General features: G+C 39.3%; 1 protein-coding gene across 1 annotated transcript in view; it reads right to left on the reverse strand.

Annotated features, from left to right (window-relative positions):
* The window catches only part of LOC143017975 (putative cytochrome P450 12c1, mitochondrial), a 25,162-nt gene that overhangs the window by 1,071 nt on the left and 1,591 nt on the right, over positions 1–22,500 (reverse strand). The window contains exons 2-10 of the mRNA XM_076173013.1: positions 19,700–19,940; positions 17,929–18,005; positions 8,183–8,435; positions 4,018–4,189; positions 3,128–3,306; positions 1,404–1,482; positions 863–932; positions 441–682; positions 1–19 (exon numbers count right to left, since the gene is read on the reverse strand). The exon at positions 1–19 is cut by the window's left edge and continues 185 nt beyond it. Coding sequence (XP_076029128.1) covers positions 1–19; positions 441–682; positions 863–932; positions 1,404–1,482; positions 3,128–3,306; positions 4,018–4,189; positions 8,183–8,435; positions 17,929–18,005; positions 19,700–19,940 — 1,332 coding nt within the window. The remainder of the gene's footprint in view (positions 20–440; positions 683–862; positions 933–1,403; positions 1,483–3,127; positions 3,307–4,017; positions 4,190–8,182; positions 8,436–17,928; positions 18,006–19,699; positions 19,941–22,500) is intronic.

The raw sequence follows: 22,500 nt of genomic DNA on the forward strand, positions 1-22,500 counted from the left end.
TTAAACTGCCCACTGAAAACTGAATATAAAGAATTGTTGGCTATTCTGTAAAGCTATATAACTTACAACAATGTACAACAACCAAAGAGAAAATACGCTTAGCCCTCCATTTAACGGACAAATGCGTGCAGACCCTTGTCCGTTCTTTGCAAAAGTCCGTTATTTGAAAATCGGGTCCGTCCGTTACCAATACTGGATACCGGACATAAGTCCGTTACGTAGAAAATTGTCCGTTAGGTTTCGGTGTGCCCACAGGTATAAGATATGTGATAAAAAGCTACAGTACATATGTATATTGATGTAAATTACATATAAAGAGGAAATTGAACCATTTCTTACCTTAAATCTACTTGCTGCTATTTACATATGTACAGTACAGTATCTCCATTGGATTAGTGGTGCCAGCCAGGGGTGCCAGCCTGTGGGCTGGCAGGGCTGACTGGGCTGGCTGGTGCATCAGCTGTATCCATTGTGCCACGGTGGGGGCTCACAGGGCACACTGGGCGGGCTGGTTCATCAGCTGTATCCATGGTGCCAGGCTGGGGATTGGCAGGGCTGACTGGTGCATCAACTGTACCTGATATGCCAGGCTGGGAGCTGGCAGGGTTGACTGGGGTGGCTGGTGCATCAGCTGCCCGGCTGTGACTTGGGGCAAAGAATCTGCTATTCTTGGTCTGCTTGCCTGCCATGTAATGCTCACTTATAACAATTTTCCTCAGGAGGCGTAATTGTGTGTAGTGATTACAAGCTTTGGGGACTCTGCTGTATGTGGTGTAGTCCAGCAGCGCGTCCACACAGTAACGGATATGTGACATTTTTCACTTCTTCACTTCATCCTCATCCTCTCCATCACTGCTGTCACTTTCCTTAGCCTGTGTCACTGATGCAATAATGTCTTCGTCATCCATCAGTTCATAGCCATTCTGATTTTCCTGTTCGTCAATCCATTCATGGACGTCATCCATAATGGTGCCGGACACCTCTCGGACAAATTTTCATTTTACGGACTTTGTCCGGTATTTGACTGTTACTACCGGACACCTATCGGACAAAATTTTTATTTTACAGACTTCGTCCGGAATTCTACTGTTACTATCGGACACACTTTTTTGTCCGCTAAGTCGAAAGTCCGCAAATTCGAGGTCCGCTAAATCGAGGGTTGAGTGTAAAATTGGAACATTTAAATTAATTCATATGTGAGTAAAGGAAATATATTATATGTGATTTAATTCTAATTCAAAATCTAGAGTTTCATTTGACTATTCTACCAAATCGTGACAACCATAATCTTAGCAAAACAGTAAAAACAGGGGCGTCCAGAATACTTGACAATGCTGGAAAACAAAACACAACGTATTGCTCTTTTTACAGTGTAAATATGTTAAGAAATAAACAACACTCACCCCTTTAGGAATATGGAACCCTCCAATAATGGCGTCACTGTCGAGGATACGTAGGACACCAAGAGTGAGAGGATACAACCTGTCGACGTGAAGAACGCAGTGGCATTAATGCATTTGTGATTGATGAAGGTAAACTACAGGTTGCTGGACAGACTCTTACTTTTACTCTGGTGGATTTTGGACCATCTGTGGACTCATCTCCACTCTACCCAGTATGCTCCATCTTCGCCTATTTTCTACAGTCTCCACCTTGCCGGGTCTTCCTCTAAAACCCTTTCTAGGGATCCTATTTTCGTCCATGCGCATTACATGTCCTGCCCATCTTAGCGACGAAGATATCTTGTTGATCTTTCATCCCATACCAGCAGACTCCCTCTCTCCATTTTTCCCTGTATCTTTCTTTGATTTAATTATTACTATCATGTCACCTCTCTCTCGCTTCACTCCTCCAATGTGGAAAATCCTATTTTTCGTAGTCTCTCATGTGCTCTCCTGTTTAGGCTTGGGATCCCCTTTGTTGCCACCCGCCCTTTGTATTCTTTCTCTCTCTCTCTCTCTCTCTCTCTCGTCTTGGGCGAATCAAACTTTCAATAATGACAGTACTTATCATTTCGCTGGTGTAAAATACATCAGATTCTTCCTTTTATGATTACTAATGAAATTAACAATGATCCCTAAATGTGTGTGTGTGTGCGCGCGCGTGTGTATTCACTTATTTGTACCTAGTTGTATCTTACGGGAAGGGGAGCTACGCTCGTGGGTGTCCCGTCTCTGCATCTCGCAGTGTCTAGTTTGCTCTTAAATTCGTGTATGGTTTTTTGCACAAACTATTGTTTCGTCCAGTTTGTTCCAGATACCCACCACTATGTGTGGAAAACTGTTCTTTTTCAGGTCCCTTCTATAACTGTCCTTTTTGAGTTTCTTTTCGTGTACCCTTGTATTTCTCTTATCCCAATTTAGTAAGTCTTCTCTATCAAGGACTTCCATAACTCTCATGATTCTATAGATGGTCAATAGGTCACCTCTTTCTATTTTTTGTTCCAGAGTCGGTAATTCCAACTTTGACAATCTCTCTTCATATGACAGTTTTGAAAGTGTTGGGGCCATCTTCGTAGTTGCTCTCTGGATTCTTTCAATTTTCTTTATATTCTTTTTAGTACTGGGTGTCCATAATGTCGCTGGATACTCCAGTTTTGGCCTTATCAGTGTGATTAGTATTTTCATTGCCATTTCTTCGTCCAAGTAGATAAAGGCCACCTTTATTTATCTTAGCAAGTTGTAGGTTTCTCCGATAACTTTATTTATCTGTTTATCAGGGGTCATGTCCTTTGTGATGATTACTCCCAGTTGTTTTTCAAAACTCATTATCTTTACTTCCTTTGTATCAATTTTATTTTGTCCTGATATTCTTTTTTTTTCCAAATTCCATAATGCAACATTTCTTAATATTGAAGTCCACTTCCCACTTCTGACTCCATTCCCAAACCCTGATTAGGTCTGTGTGTGTGTGTGCGCGCGCGCGCGCGTGTGTGTGTGTGTTTGTGTGCGTGTGTGTAATTATAAATTGTGTGCTGGTTCATGTAAGTAAACGTACTATGCAGCAATAGTTCCTTACAAGGAAAGAAAGAGAAAAATATCGACATTAGTAATCACTAAGCACAGTATTGTTGAGATATATGCGCCTTGCATGACACTATTTACATTTAGCAACAAAACATATCTACCTGAGGCTCTCTTTGAGAACTACTTTCGGATATGTAAACTTGGCAATATGTTGAGGTGTAAGAAGTTTCTTCCAGTTTTCTTCTTCCACCACGGCATCTTCCACATCCTGTCTTGCTTTCTCTTGTGCATTTGGGTTGCGAGCGAGGCAGTAGAGAGTGAACGCCATTGTGTGGGCCGTCTGTGAAATAAGCATAAAATCTGAATTGTTTCCCAAAACTTAAACCTATGCATTGATGCAATATGATAACAATAAGTCAAAAAACATATGTCATATCATTAGATAAATGGAAAGAAATCTAAGCTATGAAATTATTATATCATGTAGTACTACAATATTCAGATATCAACATGTTATTTCTCCATAATAACTGGAGCAAATCTACTGATGGCTTGTAAATTGATAAGCGCGACACTAAATCAGTCTTCAATGGAAAAATGGTAGAAACATTACAAAAATTACGTTATTGAAGAAAATTTACGAATTTCTATTTATGTATCATGTAATATTATGATAATGGAAATAATTTGCGTCATCGATGAATGCCAAATGTAGTGTAACACTTCTCGACCCAGATGACTGTTCCACGCTGGCGAACCGGTATCTGTTCCATCAATTGATTGCCAACCCTTTCTACATTTATATTTGTAAATAGAAACAAGATAAGTAAGTGCAGTTTAGCATCATGATTTACGATGAAAGGCTGCCAATCATAATGTTCTTTTTCTTTTTCTTCTGTGAAATATACTATTGCATAAAAATAAGATTGCACAATGCAAAACGATTATAAGGAAATATTTTTGATATTTCTATTTTTGTCTCTTGCAGGGGAGTGGTAAGGGACATTTACCGTAATGGACACCACAGCAGTAACCATAAATATAAACTCACCGTGTCGACACCGGCCATAAGTATGTCCGTCAGCAGCGTCATGACGTCAGAACGCGTGAGGCCTTTCGTGTTAAACAAAGACTCCATAAAGGTCGAGGGCTCGTAAGACTTTTCCTTCGTTTTCGATTTTTCCAATCTCGCTTCCGCCTTGTTGATGCTCTCTTCAGCCAGCCTGAGGGGAAGAGATGTATACAGAATTCACTACTTTAAATGAAAGTACAGAATTCTCGATTTATGAAGTCAGCTCAAAGACTTCCCGAAGATTTGAACGAAGCTGATCATAACTCGGAAAACTATTCGTAAGGTTGGTTTGCGTTCCACCGATAGTTATCGTGCCCTTGGCAACTCAGCGATGAGAAGAATTCTTGTGTTTTCCTTATGCATTTATATGTATATGTATGCGCTCTCTCTCTCTCTCTCTCTCTCTCTCTCTCTCTCTCTCTCTCTCTCTCTCTCTCTCGGGCATGTACACGCCGTATTACTGGTGCAGTGGTACTTCGCTTGACCACTATTCAGGCACAACAATCACCTTCTGGGGGCCACTTTCAGGGAATAGCACCAACCGAGATGTGTGTGTGTATGTGTGTGTGTGTCAGAGCTCGTATAACCGATCTATGGGTAATGCCGTGACCTTACACGCACACACACCCTCAATTCCTCGCCCACGAGAGTTGGAGTAACGACTCGAATCGCAGCGATACTGAAATTATTTCAGCCCTGGGCAGGATTCGAACCCGGACCGCCGTAGTGACAGTCAGGGACTCTACCAACCGCGCCACCGAGTCCTCTTTGTGTGTGCGTGTGTTGGTCTGCCTAACTTAACATAACCTAAGCTCATAATCTAACCCAACCCAACCTAAACTAACCTAAACTAGCTTAGCTTAACCTGACCTAACTTAACCTAGCCTAACCTAACTTTACCTAATCTAACCTAGCATAACCTAACCAAACCTAACCGAACCTAACCTAACTTAATTAACCTAACCTAACTTAACCTAACTTAAATTAACCTAACCCAACCTAGCACAATACAACCTAACTAATCTAACGTGACCTAACCGAACCTTACATACCCCAACTTGACCTGACCTGACCTACCCTAACCTAATCTATCCTAACCTTGTAAGCTTATGTCAGGGAATCCAAACAAAGATGGCTGACCGCAGATTTCTGGACGCTACAAATCTGACAATTCATATACAGGTGACTTCACTGTTAATGACCCAAATTCCATGAAAATTGCCAGAAATATTTATCTGCAGTATATATTCACTTCGAAATTAATTCCAACTGTATAGATAGTTATACTATCCAATTGGACGCCAATGGACGCATTTTAGGATGACCGCACAGTACCACAAAGCTTCACTCAACCCATCACACTTCACAGGAACACTGTCGTCATCGATCACTGACGGACTGTCATAAGCAAGCTAGCTTTGCGAGACGTAGAGGTGTGCTTCATTGTTATATAATTTTTGAAGATTAAAGGCTTGGTTATGAATAATGACTTGTTTCTGCTGTAAAACTGATCAGATTAGGTTTAAGGGTTTCTATGACCTTATGCAGTTCTTTTCGTAAGAAAAACAGTAACCAACAAATATAAGCATGTTTCCTTTTAATAGAAGTATTATGCTATAACTTCTATAGAAAGATTCATTAAAGTATGTTTTTCAGGTGTATACGATTTTTCTAACCAAGGCTAATAAAAGCGTAACACTACAGTATATCAGTTTGCTTAAACATTGTCAAATATGCTGCATGTTCTTATATGTAAGCCTATAAGTATAACTATGTTATCATCTCCTTCGATGTTCAGCGTGTCTCTTATCATCTCTTTCGATGTTCAGCGTGCACACGCGCGTACGCACGCATATAGAGTGAGCGTGAATCTTCAAGCAACTCAAGATATCCCCTATTGTTCCGGATTTTCCTCCCAGGGGACATTGCCACTGTATCCGGACCTGAATAGTGACCAGAGCCGCCAACTTTTCCAGCCAACGCCCGAACCGAACAATGGCTTTGCCGTATCTCGGATCAGACACCCGAACATCTGCTTGAAACGCCTGCACTTAAAGCCTTCAGAGTACAATAGGCGCGGTGCCTGTGATCGTCGCTCAATCCGATGCGACCAACCTTTCTTATATTTTTCCTAAATGTGAATATGGCAACAGCCTACTTGTACAGTTGTAAATATATTTAATCTGGCAACCCTCCGAGACTACTCTAAAGGTTGCCTTGTATTTGTAGACCAGAGAGCAGTCTGGAACATTAAAGTAAAGAAGACTCCCAGACTTTAGTTCATCAATGTAGAAGTAACCTACAACTCTACATTCTGGTGGCCAGCGGTGGGAGCCGAGACTCCAGCTCTATATACAACTCTATGTATTCCTCCGAGGCACAACTCTATAACATCGGCTTCGTTTGAACATAGCCATCTCCCAACACTAACAATCTTCGCAAAAATCCAGCATCGCTACGAGGCACAGACCCCTCTCTCCTGCATAGCCAAGCATCACATACGAGGCAATCCCTCTTAGCTGCATCGTCCAGCATCCTACCAAGAAGCACCGCTGCATTGATTCACCTACTCAAAACACCATGACAACACAAAACTTTATCACCGTAGTCAAGGATGAGGCATTACCCCTCTTTAACGGCAAAAACATTCCTGTACACAATTTCCTCTATGAGGTTGAATCAGAGATAACACGAAGAAACTCCACAGACTAAGATATTCATCTTAACATCCAAACAGATAAGAATAACACATTAGCTGGTGACGTAATTCAGTCTGACTTATTTGAGGAAACAACATCCTATCATCAATTCGTAGAACAATTTAAAATTTTCTTTGCGGCATTTGAGCCAATTGGAGCACTTTTCCCCTATACTCTTTGGCAAAAACATACACTTATGGTCCACACAGCTGTCAAAATAGCTTCAGCGTTTAAGAGCAAACTCAGAGAAAGCCTAAAAAAATTCAGACAGGGTCTCAGACAACAAAATTTTATTGGAACATGTAGTCTCCCTCATGGCATACTCACTCTCCCAATTACACCCTGGCACACTCCAGAAAGCTACCACAATTACATTCACACCAGGTATCACATTAGGCGGATTCTCGGAAATTATCCGACACGGACAAAGTTATTACTCGGATACAGAGCCAGTCAGTACCCATTGCACCCACACACACGATAGCCCAGGTCATACGGCCCCCCTCATATTACACAAGATCAAGACATACATCACGCGCGCGATATCGCTCACGCCAACGCTCTCCTTCAAGAACACAAATGTTTTGTACATACTGCCACAAAGCAGAACACCTCGTTAATACGTGTTATCACAGATACCCGTCACAACCGAATCGAACCGAAACTGCAATCATCACAGCACATGTTTTCACTTGAGTGATCGTTGTCGTGTGCTGCTAGCAAGAAGGCAACTCAGACCAGAATCCCTAGCTCCTTCTCTTGCTAGACATTCACATAACATATCTCCTGCTAGACATTCACGTAACACATCTCTTGCAAGGCATTCACGTAACACATCTCCTGCAAAGTGTTCACATAACACATCTCCTTTGTGACTACAGGATACAAAGACTCAGTGCACACCCAGGACAGTTACTCTATACCAAGATATTCAATCTTCAACTCTACCGGTACATACTCTGGATATCCCAGACATGTCTTCCCATTACTTGACTTTCAATGCTAAGTCTAGCAACAGCAAAGTGACAGTATTTCCCGATATGGGTTCCCCAGTTAACATCATGTCAGTACACATTTTTCCACAAATACTGCACTGAAATAAAACGTGTCACCATTTTGGAACCCCCGACGTCAACCTTTGCAATGTAGATGGTGTACCATTCCCAACTATTTGTATAATCTCCCTAGACATTAGCTTTAAAGAAGAGTGCCCATCCATTCCAATTACCACATACGTAGCTGACGTTTACTTTCCTTCTAATATCCTCATAGGCTTAACATATATATATATAATTTACCCTGCTCAAAATGGCATCACTTATACTAATCATTTCCTCCCTCCATTGCCATCAGCAACTTCCCACAAAGTCAACCACATCAACGTGGCCGAGCACATAGAACTTGATTTAACGTCAGTTAATTCTAGCCCCACCGCTCAAATTCACTCTGTTTCATCACACGAGGATGCACCAGCCACACAGACACATTTCCATGACTCTAACTCTAATACTTCACTGACAGCTGTGGGCATGCGTTCAAAGCATAATAAACGCACTAACTCCTCCCGCATGTCCAAATCAGCAAAACTAAGGACATAGCACCCAGTAAATACAGTTGATCTTTCACCGCCTGAGGACACCTTCTTGTCCCTCTCAGATGATTTCAACACAAAATCCACCCCAGTCTCGGAAGTGTTATCTACATTCAAACACCCTCACGCAGTGGTTATCAGCCCATAGAAACTGTTCCCTCGTAAATATACAAAGATACACATACAAGTTTTCCAAACACAAGACATCGATGTACTTTGTATGCCAGAAACTTGCCGTGTCAATGTCATTTCCCTGCTTTCAGCCATCAGCTCTATGTCAAAGAAATGTCATACTTGCATTTTAATTGCCAATAACACTAACGCAACCCTCCATATCACAGTTGGTACACACATTTGCGATTTCGAAGAATATCCTTCACGCATCAAAGTCATGGATGGCAAATTCCCGTCTTCTTAAGTTTGTATCACAATTTCTGACGTGCCTCCAGGACATTGGTACATCGCATTTCAACCCCATAGACTTCCCTGATGCACAAGTAGACTTGTACTTTGCAACAAGTTCAGACATACCATTGCCACTCCCGGTGAGCCCCTTGGAGTTGTTAATCTTATTCAGCATCATATACCCCTTCGTGAGCACTCTAAATCATGTTACATTCCCGCATACAGATGACGACACAGCAAACGCATGACTGTAGATAACATTATACAAGACATGATTGCGCAAGACATTATTGAATCATCCATCAGCGAATGGAACTCCCCCTCTTTGTTGTCCCTAAACGCGATGGTTGCTTCCGCCTTTCAGAGAATTAAATAAGCTAATCAAACCAGACACCCAATCCCTCTCTTACAAGACATCTTCCACTCCGCCGGTGAAAACAACATTGTGTTCACGATTTTAGACCTTCTGTTGAGATATTTCCACATCCCTTTTGTCCCAGAGTCTAGGCCTCTAACAGCCTTTAGCACACCCACAGGTCACTATCACTTCAAACTATTCGCCATTGGCCCCTTCAGTATTTGCACGACTCATGCACACAGTACTTGCTGGTTTCATAGGTCATTCAAAGTTTATGTACCTCGATTACGTGATCATCGTTTTCAAATCCGTTAGCAAACATCTACACACTCTATACACTGTCTTCTCACGACAAGAAATAGCAGGTCTCAAAATGAAGCTTAAGAAATGTTCCTTCCTTCAGATAGAAATACGCTTTCTACGGCATGTCCTTAATCCACAAGGAATTTTAACCTCGCAGGAAAAGGTCAAGGCAGTCATAGAGTTTCCACGCCCTACTTCTGTAGAACACATACGTTCATTCCTTGGTCTGTCAGGTTTTTACAGCCGTTACATTCAAGGTTACGCTAGTATAGCAGCACCATTAACTTCATCACTTAAGAAGGACACAACCTTCATTGGGACACCTGGCCAAGGGAAAGCCTTTAATGATTTAAAGAAAGCCTTCACCACGGCACCTGTCCTTGCTTTCCCAAACCACAAGCTTCCTTTCACAATTTACACTGATGTGTCCTACACAGGACTTGGCGCAACCCTCATGCAACAACACGGCACAAGACTCAGACCAATTGCCTATACGAGTCGCACACTCAACAAACACGAGCGAAATTACTCAGTCACAGACATAGAAGCATTAGCAGTAACTATTTCAGTAACTCTTACACAAGCGCGCGTTGCTGCAGCGCAGAAATAAGACACTCTTTGGAAACGCGTCATATACATCCTCAAATCTGCAGACACAACTGACAGAAAACTTTCCTTCCGATATCGACAATCACACGTTAGTGGATGATATGCTCTATCACAAAACAACACTAACGAACAAACATGAGCCCAACAGATCAGTGTTTCAACTTGTAGTCCTTACGGATCTCATTCCGGAAGTTTTAAAGCTTATACACGATTCACCGATTGATGCACACCCTGACAAGGAAAAATGCGTTACACAAGCCAGATTGCACTATTTTTGGTTAACCATGATGAAGGATATATATGCGTACATTGAAGTTTGCCACCCTTGCTCGATTCACAAAGGTCATATCAGCGGTCATGTTCCAATTCTAACTTATCGCTGTTGATATTCATAAGTTACCACTTACACATACCGGAAACCAATATCTCATTGTCTGTGTCGACCATTTTTCTCGATTCTGTATTCTTTCCCCCATACCAGACAAAACAGCACAACATGTAGCAAAGACACTCACTGACAAATTCATATGCCCCTTCACTACACCCAAAACTCTGATTGATGACAACGGGACTGAATTCAATAATGGGATTCTTTCGCACATTTGTAATTACTTTCAAATCAAGAAATGCATCACTACTGCTTATCACCCTAGTTCAAATGGCTTAGTTGAATGCCAGAATAGAAAAATTCTCAATGTTCATAGACATCTTGCTTCTGATCTTCACCCTTCTTGGGACGAACATGTCCCCATGATACAAGCTTGTATAAATAGCTCCTCTAATAGATCAATATCGGAATCTTCTCATTTTGTCCTCTTTGGCTCGGTCAAAAGCCTCCCATATGATCTTCTTCTTTCGGAATCACTTCCCATTTACAGCTTCAATGATTACGTAAAAGTCAAAGTAGCATATTTCAAAAATCTTTAAAAAAAATACATAATACTCTTCATCTAAGGACAAAATGGTCCGTTTGCATAACAAATCAGCCAGAGCTTGTATCTTTGAAATTGGAGTTATTGTTTACACCCTCAACCACACTCCCACCTCGAAGTTCTCCCCTAAATTCTCTGGACCCTTTCGTATCATTGGACATGAGTCAATGAGCAAAGTCAAAGCACTCAGTTTGCACGATCTTACGGAGACCGTCTTGCACAAAGATTATATCAAAAGAGTTCCCAGTGTCATCGACATAGAGACCGTTCCTTCAGATTCACACTATCCCTGCAATAGAGGACCATCACCAATTCTCTCGACCAAAACCTCCGGTTCCCTTTTCCCACTATAATCTTCAAAATCGAGCAACAACTTATCTAGATGAACGGAAATAATATCTACTTCCGCATGCTCATACAATTAAGTTTATTTCCTTTTATTCATGAAATTTCCCGATGCCACCATTATTACACCATTTTGTATACGTATCTTCATACCAAGGTTCTGCAGGCCTTATTTATTTATTTTTCTTCCATGAGTACCAATCTCACTGAGGACAGTGAGCATAGTTGGCCGAGCTCCGTTATCATCTCCTTCGATATTAAGCATGTATCTTATCATCTTCAATGTTCAGCGTGCACGCGCACGCACGCATATAGAGTGAGCATGAATTTTCAAGCAACTCAAGATATCCCCTATTGTTCCAGATTTTCTTCCCAGGGGACATTGCCACTGTATTCAGACCTAATTGATAGATTTATGAAAGTTTTGGCTTGAAGACCTAAACAGTGACCAGAGCCGCCAACTTTTCCAGCCAACGCCCAAACCGAACAATGGCTTCGCCGCATCTCGGGTCAGACACCCGAACATCTGCTTGAAACACCTGCACCTCACGCCTTCAGAGTACAATAGGCGCGGTGCCTGTGATCGTCGCTCAATCCGACGCGACCAACCTTTCTTATATTTTTCCTAAATGTGAATATGGCAACAGCCTACTTGTACAGTTGTAAATATATTTAATCTGGCAACCCCCCGAGGTTACTCCGGAGGTTGCCTTGTATTTGTAGACCAGAGAGCAGTCTGGAACATTAAAGTAAAGAACACTCCCAGACTTTAATTCACCAATGTAGAAGTAACCTACAACTCTACAACTATCGTTTTGGTGGTCTCGCGATATATATATATATATGTATATATATATATATATATATATATATATATATATATATATATACATATATATATATATATATACATATATATATTGTCAGATGTAAGATGTGTTTAACAGAGTTAATAAATTGTTAGAAATATTTTAGCTACAATGCTATGATTAGGGTTTCATGATACCCGAGTCATGAATAGTAATGCGAGTTTGGTCCTCACCCAGGAATGAAAAAGATCACAATACTGCAAGCCGGCACCTCAAATCTGGCGGGCTTTTTTCAAGTGTGTGTGAGTGTAAGTGTAAGGCCACAACATTAGCTAAATATGAGCTCTTTTCCAGGAGGGTAATATACATTGATCACGAGTCTAACACGTGATCCAAGATCGTGGTGAACAAAGTGCATAGTACTTGGTAATATTTATAATTCAGCCATGTTTTGCCAAGGTAAGATTAATTTATTTTACTTGTATGATCGTGTAATGTATTTTGGTTTATATATTTCTTTGTGTTGTACACCGTTGGCTTTTAAATATATATTAATAAATGACCGTAGGTACACAATTAAGTTACGTACACGGTATTAGTAACTACATTTAATGAATGACAATAATGAATAACCAACATTAACGATCTAAGATATTCATAACGAAAAAACGTACTTGTTCTATAATTAGGAGACATAACCTAAAAAGATGGCATAGAAATATACCTTAATCAGTAGGAGGTAGTTCATGATAGATTGTGGTTCTTCCATTATCTAATTCACGATAACTTACCATGCCACTGAAGTTGCTACGTTAAGCTTATGTCTCACTGGGTCGATCCTCAACTATTTTGAGTTCGTTCGAGTAGAAACGACTTCGGTTACATTTTTTTCTTTATCAAATGTCAAAATATCTTTTGGTCATATATTGAGACACTAAATGATGAATTAAGAAAAAAAAAATACAAATAATGGACATTCACAACAGTGTGAAACGTCTTTAAAAAAAACTACGAAATAAAAACGACTCACTTCATTAAGCGACTGTGAGCTTTTTGAAGCCTTATGTAGCTTGGTGTCCTGAAGAGTTTCCAGAATTGAATGTTGAATTCCGTTTCGTTTAGTGCTTGCAGGAATTCGTTCACCGTTCGGATGAATACCATGGGGCGGGAGACATCCTGTAGATTTTGTTCAAAGCACCCTAGGCGTTCGTTCAAGCACAACAGGCTGACAGCTTCATAAAAAAAGATAGGTCTGATAATCACATTATATTGCAATAAAGAGCGACTGCGACAATTTTGTAATTACCAGTACCAAATATATATCACCATTTTTTAGGGCTGCTACTGCATCAGTCATACTACTAATAGTGGAACTAATTTTTCTTACTTTCTGATAGATTTATGTATTTACCGAGATATTCTTGCCTATCCATGTTTTACATGGACTTGCTCTTGCCGTTTTGCATATATATGTATATATATATATATATATATATATATATATATATATGAACAAATGCAGATGAGAGTTTTGGGTGGTGGAAGTAAAACGAAAATGTTCTCGGAATACGTTACGTTACAACCACCTTGGTCTTCTTCAGAGTTGTCTACAGAAGGTTTTGCATATCACATTTTATATCACTCCTGAGTCTATTTATATCACAGCGAGTCTAGTTTAAGGACACGTGCCACCTTCGATGAGTAGATAAATCTCTCTCTTCTATTAGCGTTTTCTTTGATTTTATATATGCAGCTTCAATAGTTTTTCTTATCTTCTTTTCATAACCCTTTCTGAGGACTTTGGCCTCTTTCTAATGGAGAAGGTGGCCAAACTTGTTTATATGCTTAACTAAGGAGTTGGACGTCCTGTATACTCTAAGGTCATTTTTATGTTCAGATATACGTTTGTCTAAACCTCGGCTCGACTTACCGGAATAGACTGAGGACCCCTTACAAGAAATCTCATAAACAACACTTAACTTATTAATAGGACTTTTTCTTGTCTTTTCACAATTCTCGCTATTTTGTTAGTCTTAGCAAACCTATAAATGGATATGTTAGAAGCAAACAAATACATCAACATCATGGTTAGAGGCAGTACATGGTTGAGATATGTGGATGATGTCATCGCAATTTTACCGAGTTCTGCTAGTGTGGAAAATAAATTGAAGAGACTCAATGGTGTCAACAAAGACATCCAGTTCACCATTGAGATAGAAATAGAAGGCAACTACCATTCCTTGATACATTGATTCACAGAACATACGGAGAAGTAGATTTTGCAGTATATAGGAAACCTATGAACAGAGATTATTTTGTCCATTCTTTTTTCAGATCATAGCAGGAGGGTGAAAACATGAGTTCTGATTGATTTCTTCCTTCGAGCTTACAGACTTTGTAGTCGCGTATATTTAGAAGATGAGCTCAATTATATTACGAAAACGTTCAAAGAACTGAGATACCCTAGTGGCCTAATTTGCAGAGTGAGGAACAAAGACAGAGAAATCCACAGTAGGGCAAATGCCCACAAAGCCGAGAGTGAGAAGAAGTACACATACATAACCGTTCCCAACGCGCTTAACACCGAGAACATCGATCGACTCCTCATGAAAGGTGTACTCAAAACAGCCAGTTTCCTCTAACAAAATAGCGAGAACAGTGAAAAGACAAGAAAAAAGTCCTGTCATTGAGTTAAGTGTTGTTTATGAGATTCCTTTTACGGGGTGCTTAACCTCCTATTTCGGTGAGTCGAGCCGAGGTTTAGACAATCATATATTTGAACACAAAAATGACCTTAAAGCACACAGGACGTCCAACTCCTTAGTTAAGCATGTAAACAAGTTTGGCCACCTGCCCCATTGGAAAGAGGCCAAAGTCCTCAGAAATGGTTATGAAAAGAAGATAAGAAAAACTATTGAAGCTACATGTATGAACGTCAAAGAAAACGCTAATAGAAGAGAGGGATTTATCTGCTTATCGAAGGTGGCAAGTATCCTTAAACTAGACTCGCTGAGACACCGGACAAATGCTCACCGCCCTGACGCTGTGACCTGACCGAGAGGCCCCTCAGGAGTGATATGAAATGTGATATGCAAAACCTTCTGTAGACAACTCTGAAGAAGACCAAGGTGGTCGTAATGTAACGTATTCCGAGAACATCTTCGTTTTAATCCACCACCCAAAACTCTCATCTGCATTTGTTTATATATATATATATATATATATATATATATATATATATATATACATATACATATATATATATACACACACACACACACATATATATATATATATATATATATATATATATATGTGTGTGTGTGTGTGTGTGTGTGTATTCACCTCGGATCTGCTGCAGTCTCTGTCGAGACAGCCAGACACCACCCTACGGCAGTGAGCTCAGAGCTCCTTATTAGCCGATCTCTGGGTAGGTCTGAGACCACTCACACACCACACACCGGGACAGCAAGGTCACAACTCCTTGACTAACGTCCCGTACCTACTCACTGCTAGGTGAACAGGGGCTACACGTGAAAGGAGACAAACCCAACTTATCTCCGCCCGACCGGGGAATCGAACCCCGGTTCTCCGGCTTGTGAGGCCAGTGCTTTACCAATCCGCCACCGAGCCGTGTGTGTGTGTGTGTGTGTGTGTGTGTGTGTGTGTGTGTGTGTGTGTGTGTGTGTGTGTGTGTGTGTATGTGTGTGTGTGTGTGTGTGTGTGTGTGTGTGTGTGTTTACCTAGTTGTATCTTACGGGAAAGGGAGCTACGCTCGTGGTGTCCTGTCTCTGTATCTTGCAGTGTCTAGTTTGCTCTTAAATTTGTGTGTGTTTTATGCACACACTATTGTTTCGTCCAGTTTGCTCCATACATCCACCACTCTGTGTTGAAAGCTGTTCTTTTTCACGTCTCTTCTACAACAGTCCTTTTTGAGTTTTCTTTCATGTACCCTTATATTTCTGATATCCCAATTTAGTAAGTCTTCTCTATCAAAGACTTCCATGCCTTTCATGATTCTATAGATGGTCAATAGGTCACCTCTTTCTATTCTTTGTTCTAGAGTCGGTAATTCCAACTTTGACAATCTCTCTTCATATGACAGTGTTGAAAGTATTGGGGCTATTTTCGTAGTTGCTCGCTGGATTCTTTCAATTTTCTTTTTATTCTTTTTAGTACTGGGTGTCCAAAATGTCACTGCATACTCCAGTTTTGGTCTTATCAGTGTGATTAGTATTTTCTTCACCATTTCTTCGCCCAACTAGGTAAAAGTCACATCTATTGTTCTTAGCAAGTTGTAGTTTTTTCTGACAATTTTGTTTTTCTGTTTACCAGGGGCCATGTCCTTTATGATGATTACTCCCAGGTCTTTTTCAGATCCCACTTTCTTTACTTCCTTTGTGCCGATTTTATATTGTCCTGATATCCTGGTTTTACTTTGTCCAAATTCCATAATGCAACATTTCTTACTATTGAAGTCCACTTCCCACTTCTGACTCCATTCCCAAACCCTGTTAAATTTTTTCTGCAGCGACTCACAATCCGTTTCAGTACTCACTTTCCTCAGCAATTCTATGTCATCTGCAAAGAACCTCATGTATTCCACACCCTTGTCCATGTCATTTACATAAATAGCAAACATTATTGGAGCCGATACTGATCCCTGTGGAAATTCACTAATCACCTCATGTAACATTCCACACTCTCATCCATGTCACCTGCATAAATAACAAATGTTATAGGAGCCAATACTGATCCCTGTGGAATTCCACTAATCACCTCTTCCCAAGTAGAACTCCTGTCTCTGAACACTACTCTCATTTTTCTTCAATACAAGAAATCCTCCATCCATTTCAGCAGTTTGCCTTGTATCCCTGCTATAGTTTCCAGTTTTCTTAATAATTTTCTATGTGGTACTTTATCAAAAGATTTGTTAAGTCTAGGAAAGCACAATCAACCCATCCGTCCCTTTCTTGTATTATATCTATTAGTCTTGAGTAGAAACAGATCAAATTTGTGGCACATGATCTTCCCTGTCTAAATCCGAATTGTCTCGGATTTACTATATTGTTCTATATTGTTCACAGATTTTGGTTACTGTGCTTGTAAGGGAGACCGGTCAGTAATTTGTTGAGTCTTTCTTGTTTCCCTCTTTATATATTGGTACGATATTGGCATATTCCCAGTCATCCTGTATTTTTCGTTCTTTGCATGTGTGTGTTTGTGTGTGTGTGTGTGTGTGTGTGTGTGTGTGTGTGTGTGTGTGTGTGTGTGTGTGTGTGTGTGTGTGTGTGTGTGTGTGTGTGTGTGTGTGTGTGTGTGTGTGTGTGCGTGTGTGTGTGTGTGTGTGTGTGCGTGTGTGTGTGTGTGTGTGTGTGTGTGTGTGTGTGTGTGTGTATGTGTGTGTGTGTGTGTGTGTGCGTGTGTGTGTGTGCATGTGTGTGTGTTCGGTGATCTTGACCTGAACCTTGAATCAGTTCATCACAAAATTGAACAAGACCATATGGGGACGATCGACCACCATTCCTGAAAATTCCCTGTCAGTTGACTGGGCCCAAGATCCCTATAAACTTTAGATACATGTCGTACACTTTTGCCACATACGAAGAGCTGACTTCTGGAGACTATTTCCCTCACCCTACTACTTTAGCCAGTGCCACAGAAACATTGATACAGCACAGACAATAGAATAAGGTTTCTTTCCAAAGAGATATAAAGGATGTTCCGTGGACCATTGCCAGGTACTGTGGGGCTGCTCTTTTTTCCACTTGGGGAAACTCGAGGCATCGATTGATCGATTGATTCTAGAAGAAATAAAATGTCGGCCTTTTGGACTTACTCTCCAGGGTCCACTTGTAAAGCTCCGTTATGAAAGTGTCAGGAACGGTACCCTCCGAGTCACGAAGATCCTCAATCCTGGAAATGATTGAATATTTTTCGGAATTACTCACAACCAAAATACCTATTCATGGTCATCGTATCAACAAAAAATCTCTCAATTAACGAAAAATGTATTAGTACGAAAGAAACACTGTATGTTCGCTTTATTTCTATTTCAGTTAGATGATGATCGGTTACGGTAAATTGATGTCAAATAAACAAATACAAATAACTTAATACACGGGTATTAGTAATATAGTGTAAATACAAGACAAATATATATGGGCTGAATGCATCACCTAAGCATTTCTGGATGTAGGATTAAATCCCCTTTTGCAGTGTTGGCTGACAATAGAATAGGTAACATAAAACTAATCGAAAAATAATCAAACATAAAAGGATCATAGTAATTTCTATTACTGTTCATTGTTTTTCTATCATGTATCATATTCAGTGGGCTTCATGAAAAATTTATTACACGCTTTCCAAATGGGCACCAAAGTCAACACATAAAATCAATGTTTAACACAATTTACTAGATAAACTAAAAAATAAATAGATTAAATGGAGTAAATAAATAAATGAAAAATGAATAAGTAAGATAAAATAGAACAGAGACTTAAGCATCTAGTGATTCCCTTTAGAAAATATTTGGTGGAGCCTGATAAACTTAAATCTCTAACTAACCCTACACCTGTAATCTTTCTGCTACTTACTTTTCCACGAACTCAAAAATCATACCTATCAACAAAGTCCTTTGCCACGGTGTCTACGATTGGCAGGACGCTTGCAACAACGGCTGATTTCATGAGGTGAGGTTGAGTTCTGCTCCTGACTCGCCACCATTCAGCTCCTTGTCTTCCAAGTAGATGGAATAAACGAAGATGATTATTAAATCACAAGATAAAGCTTAACGTAATGGTACACTTGAATTATAAGGCTGTAACATATGAATGAAGGGAGAATGCAGGAGATAGAGATGAGTGGAGAGTGGTTTTGTATAGACAATACTGTTATACAAGGAAGAGAGGGACGCAGGATGGGAGTGGGGGTAGGGGGTGTGCTCATGTTTGAATGATATTTTGACGTAGCCCGAATGGATTTCTCCACGCCTTCTCCTTTTTCTGTGTGAGGGGACGGAGAAGGGGAGTTGCCGATTAAGTGAAGCTACCTTGCTGTGGATGTACTGTGTCTTGCTACACTGCTTCTGACCCAGGGCAGTGGGCGGGATACAGGGATGACCCACCGTCTATGAGGAGCTAAGGTGAGAGGGGGGAGAGGGTGGTGGATGGATGGGAGTGGAATGGGTGGGAATAGTTGCGTGCCTTTTTGACTTGGCTTTCTTCTTCATAAGGGGAGGGAAAGTTCTTGATATATTTAAAAAAAAATTACAAGAGTAAGTAGAAAATGGAGATGACTGTATTGAAGTAGGAATTAGGGGGGCATATGTGGAAGGAAAAATAGAAAATGAGGAAGATTGAGTTGAAGTTTTGAGCAGAGACACACAGTGATGATCGGATGATAAAGTGGTTCAGAATATAATCGTTGAAAGATGGCGTGGGTGATGGAAACAATTTATACACGGAGGGCGAAGAAAAAATAAATGTCGTCATTGTACTTCCTCCTCTAAAAGTCGAATCTACTATATATTTACAAATAACAATAGCAATAAACGAAACAAATAAAACAAAAGAACGACGATAAAGGAACATGCAACTTCGTGGCTTTACTCTGTTAGCAGTCCTGTTTTCCCATCAGAGAAGATCCCCTCTGCCTCATCGCGAACCTTCTTGAGCGAGGAGAAAACGCCTCGCTGGGGATTGGCCAGGGTGGTCCTCATGATAGTCTCCACGTCGTCAAGGGAGGTGCAGTAGACCAGCGGTGGCGTCCTCGGAAGGTCTACTCGGATAATAGGGCCGTATTCCCGTACCAGACTGGCCCAGAATTTGTGAATCTTGCTCGTGTCGAAGTCTATATGCGAAACAGGAGCGTCAAGTCAGACAGAACCATCGATTCTATTAGGTAAATACTTCTGGCAAGAAACTTTTACACAAGGAAATACTCGTATTCCTATCATCATCTCAACAAACACACAACACCCCAAACTACAACATACGAGTGTAATAACACAGACATACATGCATACATGCATACATACATATATACATACATACATACATACATACATACATGCATGCATACATACATCCATACATGCATACATGCATACATGCATACATGCATACATACATACATACATACATGCATACATACATACATACATACATACATACATACATACATGCATGCATGCAGGCATACATACATACATACATACACACATTTTTTTTTTTTTTTTTTTTTTTTTGCAGAAACCACCGGGAAATTGAAAAAACAGATACCGAACGTTTTCGTCTATTAAGACATTTTCAAAGGTACAAAAAAACAATACAGAAAGAAACAATATATACATAAGAAGACAGAGGATATTCGGAAAGGTCCCATGTTACATATCATCACACACAATTTTGTCAATAATAAAACTGCCCAACACAAACTCAAGTTCATGTTATTTCCAAAATTTCTTTTTATGAAACAAGATTCAATAATATTATTGAATCTTGTTTCTTTTTATGAAACAAGATTCAATAATGTTATTGAATCTTGTTTCATAAAAAGAAATACTCGTATTCCTATCATCTCAACAAACACACAACACCCCAAACTACAACATACAAGTGTAATAACACAGACATACATGCATACATGCATACATGCATACATGCATACATACATATATACATACATACATACATACATACATACATACATACATACATACATACATGCATACATACATACATACATCATACATGCATACATTCATACATCCATACATCCATACATGCATACATGCATACATGCATACATACATATATACATACATGCATGCATGCATACATGCATACATACATACATGCATACATGCATGCAGGCATACATACATACATACATACATACATACATACATACATTATTTTTTTTTTTTTTTTTTTTTTGCAGAAACCAGCGGGAAATTGAACAAAAAAACAGATACCGAACGTTTTCGTCTATTAAGACATTTTCAAAGGTACAAAAAAACAATACAGAAAGAAACAATATATACATAAGAAGACAGAGGATATTCGGAAAGGTCCCATGTTACATATCATCACACACAATTTTGTCAATAATAAAACTGCCCAATTTAAATAAACACAAACTCAAGTTCATGTTATTTCCAAAATTTCTTTTTATGAAACAAGATTCAAAAATATTATTGAATCTTGTTTATTTTTATGAAACAAGATTCAATAATGTTATTGAATCTTGTTTCATAAAAAGAAATACTCGTATTCCTATCATCTCAACAAACACACAACACCCCAAACTACAACATACGAGTGTAATAACACAGACATACATGCATACATGCATACATGCTTACATACATACATACATACATACATACATACATACATACATACATACATACATACATACATACATACATGCTTACATACATGCATACATACATACAGACATAAATTTACGTACATACATACATACATACATACATGCTTACTTACATGCATACATACATACATACATACATCATACATACATACATCCATACATGCATACATGCATACATACATATATACATACATGCATGCATGCATACATGCATACATACATACATACATACATACATACATACATACATACATACATACATATATGCATGCAGGCATACATATATACATACATACATACATACATACATACGTACATACATACATACATACATACATACATACATACATACATACATACTTTTTTTTTGCAGAAACCAGCGGGAAATTGAAAAAACAGATACCGAACGTTTTCGTCTATTAAGACATTTTCAAAGGTACAAAAACAATACAGAAAGAAACAATATATACATAAGAAGACAGAGGATATTCGGAAAGGTTCCATGTTACATATCATCACACAATTTTGTCAATAATAAAACTGTCCAATTTAAATAAACACAAACTCAAGTTCATGTTATTTCCAAAATTTCTTTTTATGAAACAAGATTCAATAATATTATTGAATCTTGTTTCTTTTTATGAAACAAGATCCAATAGTATTATTGAATTTTGATAATGTCTTAAATAGACGAAAACGTTCGGACTAAGCTTCGTATTTCCCAGTGTTTTTTTCTGCATATTATTTTCACGTGTGCCTTGTGAATTACTGCAACATACATACATACATACATACATACATACATACATACATACATACATACATACATACATACATACATACATACATACATACATACATACATGGATACATACATGCATACATACATACATGCACACATACATGCATACATACATACATACATACATACATGCACACATACATACATACATACATGCATACATACATGCATGCAGGCATACGTACATACATACATACATACATACATACAAAC

This window comes from Oratosquilla oratoria, chromosome 33 (genome assembly GCF_046742065.1).
Source record: "Oratosquilla oratoria isolate Oo_2021 chromosome 33, ASM4674206v1, whole genome shotgun sequence".
NCBI classification, from domain to species: domain Eukaryota; kingdom Metazoa; phylum Arthropoda; class Malacostraca; order Stomatopoda; family Squillidae; genus Oratosquilla; species Oratosquilla oratoria.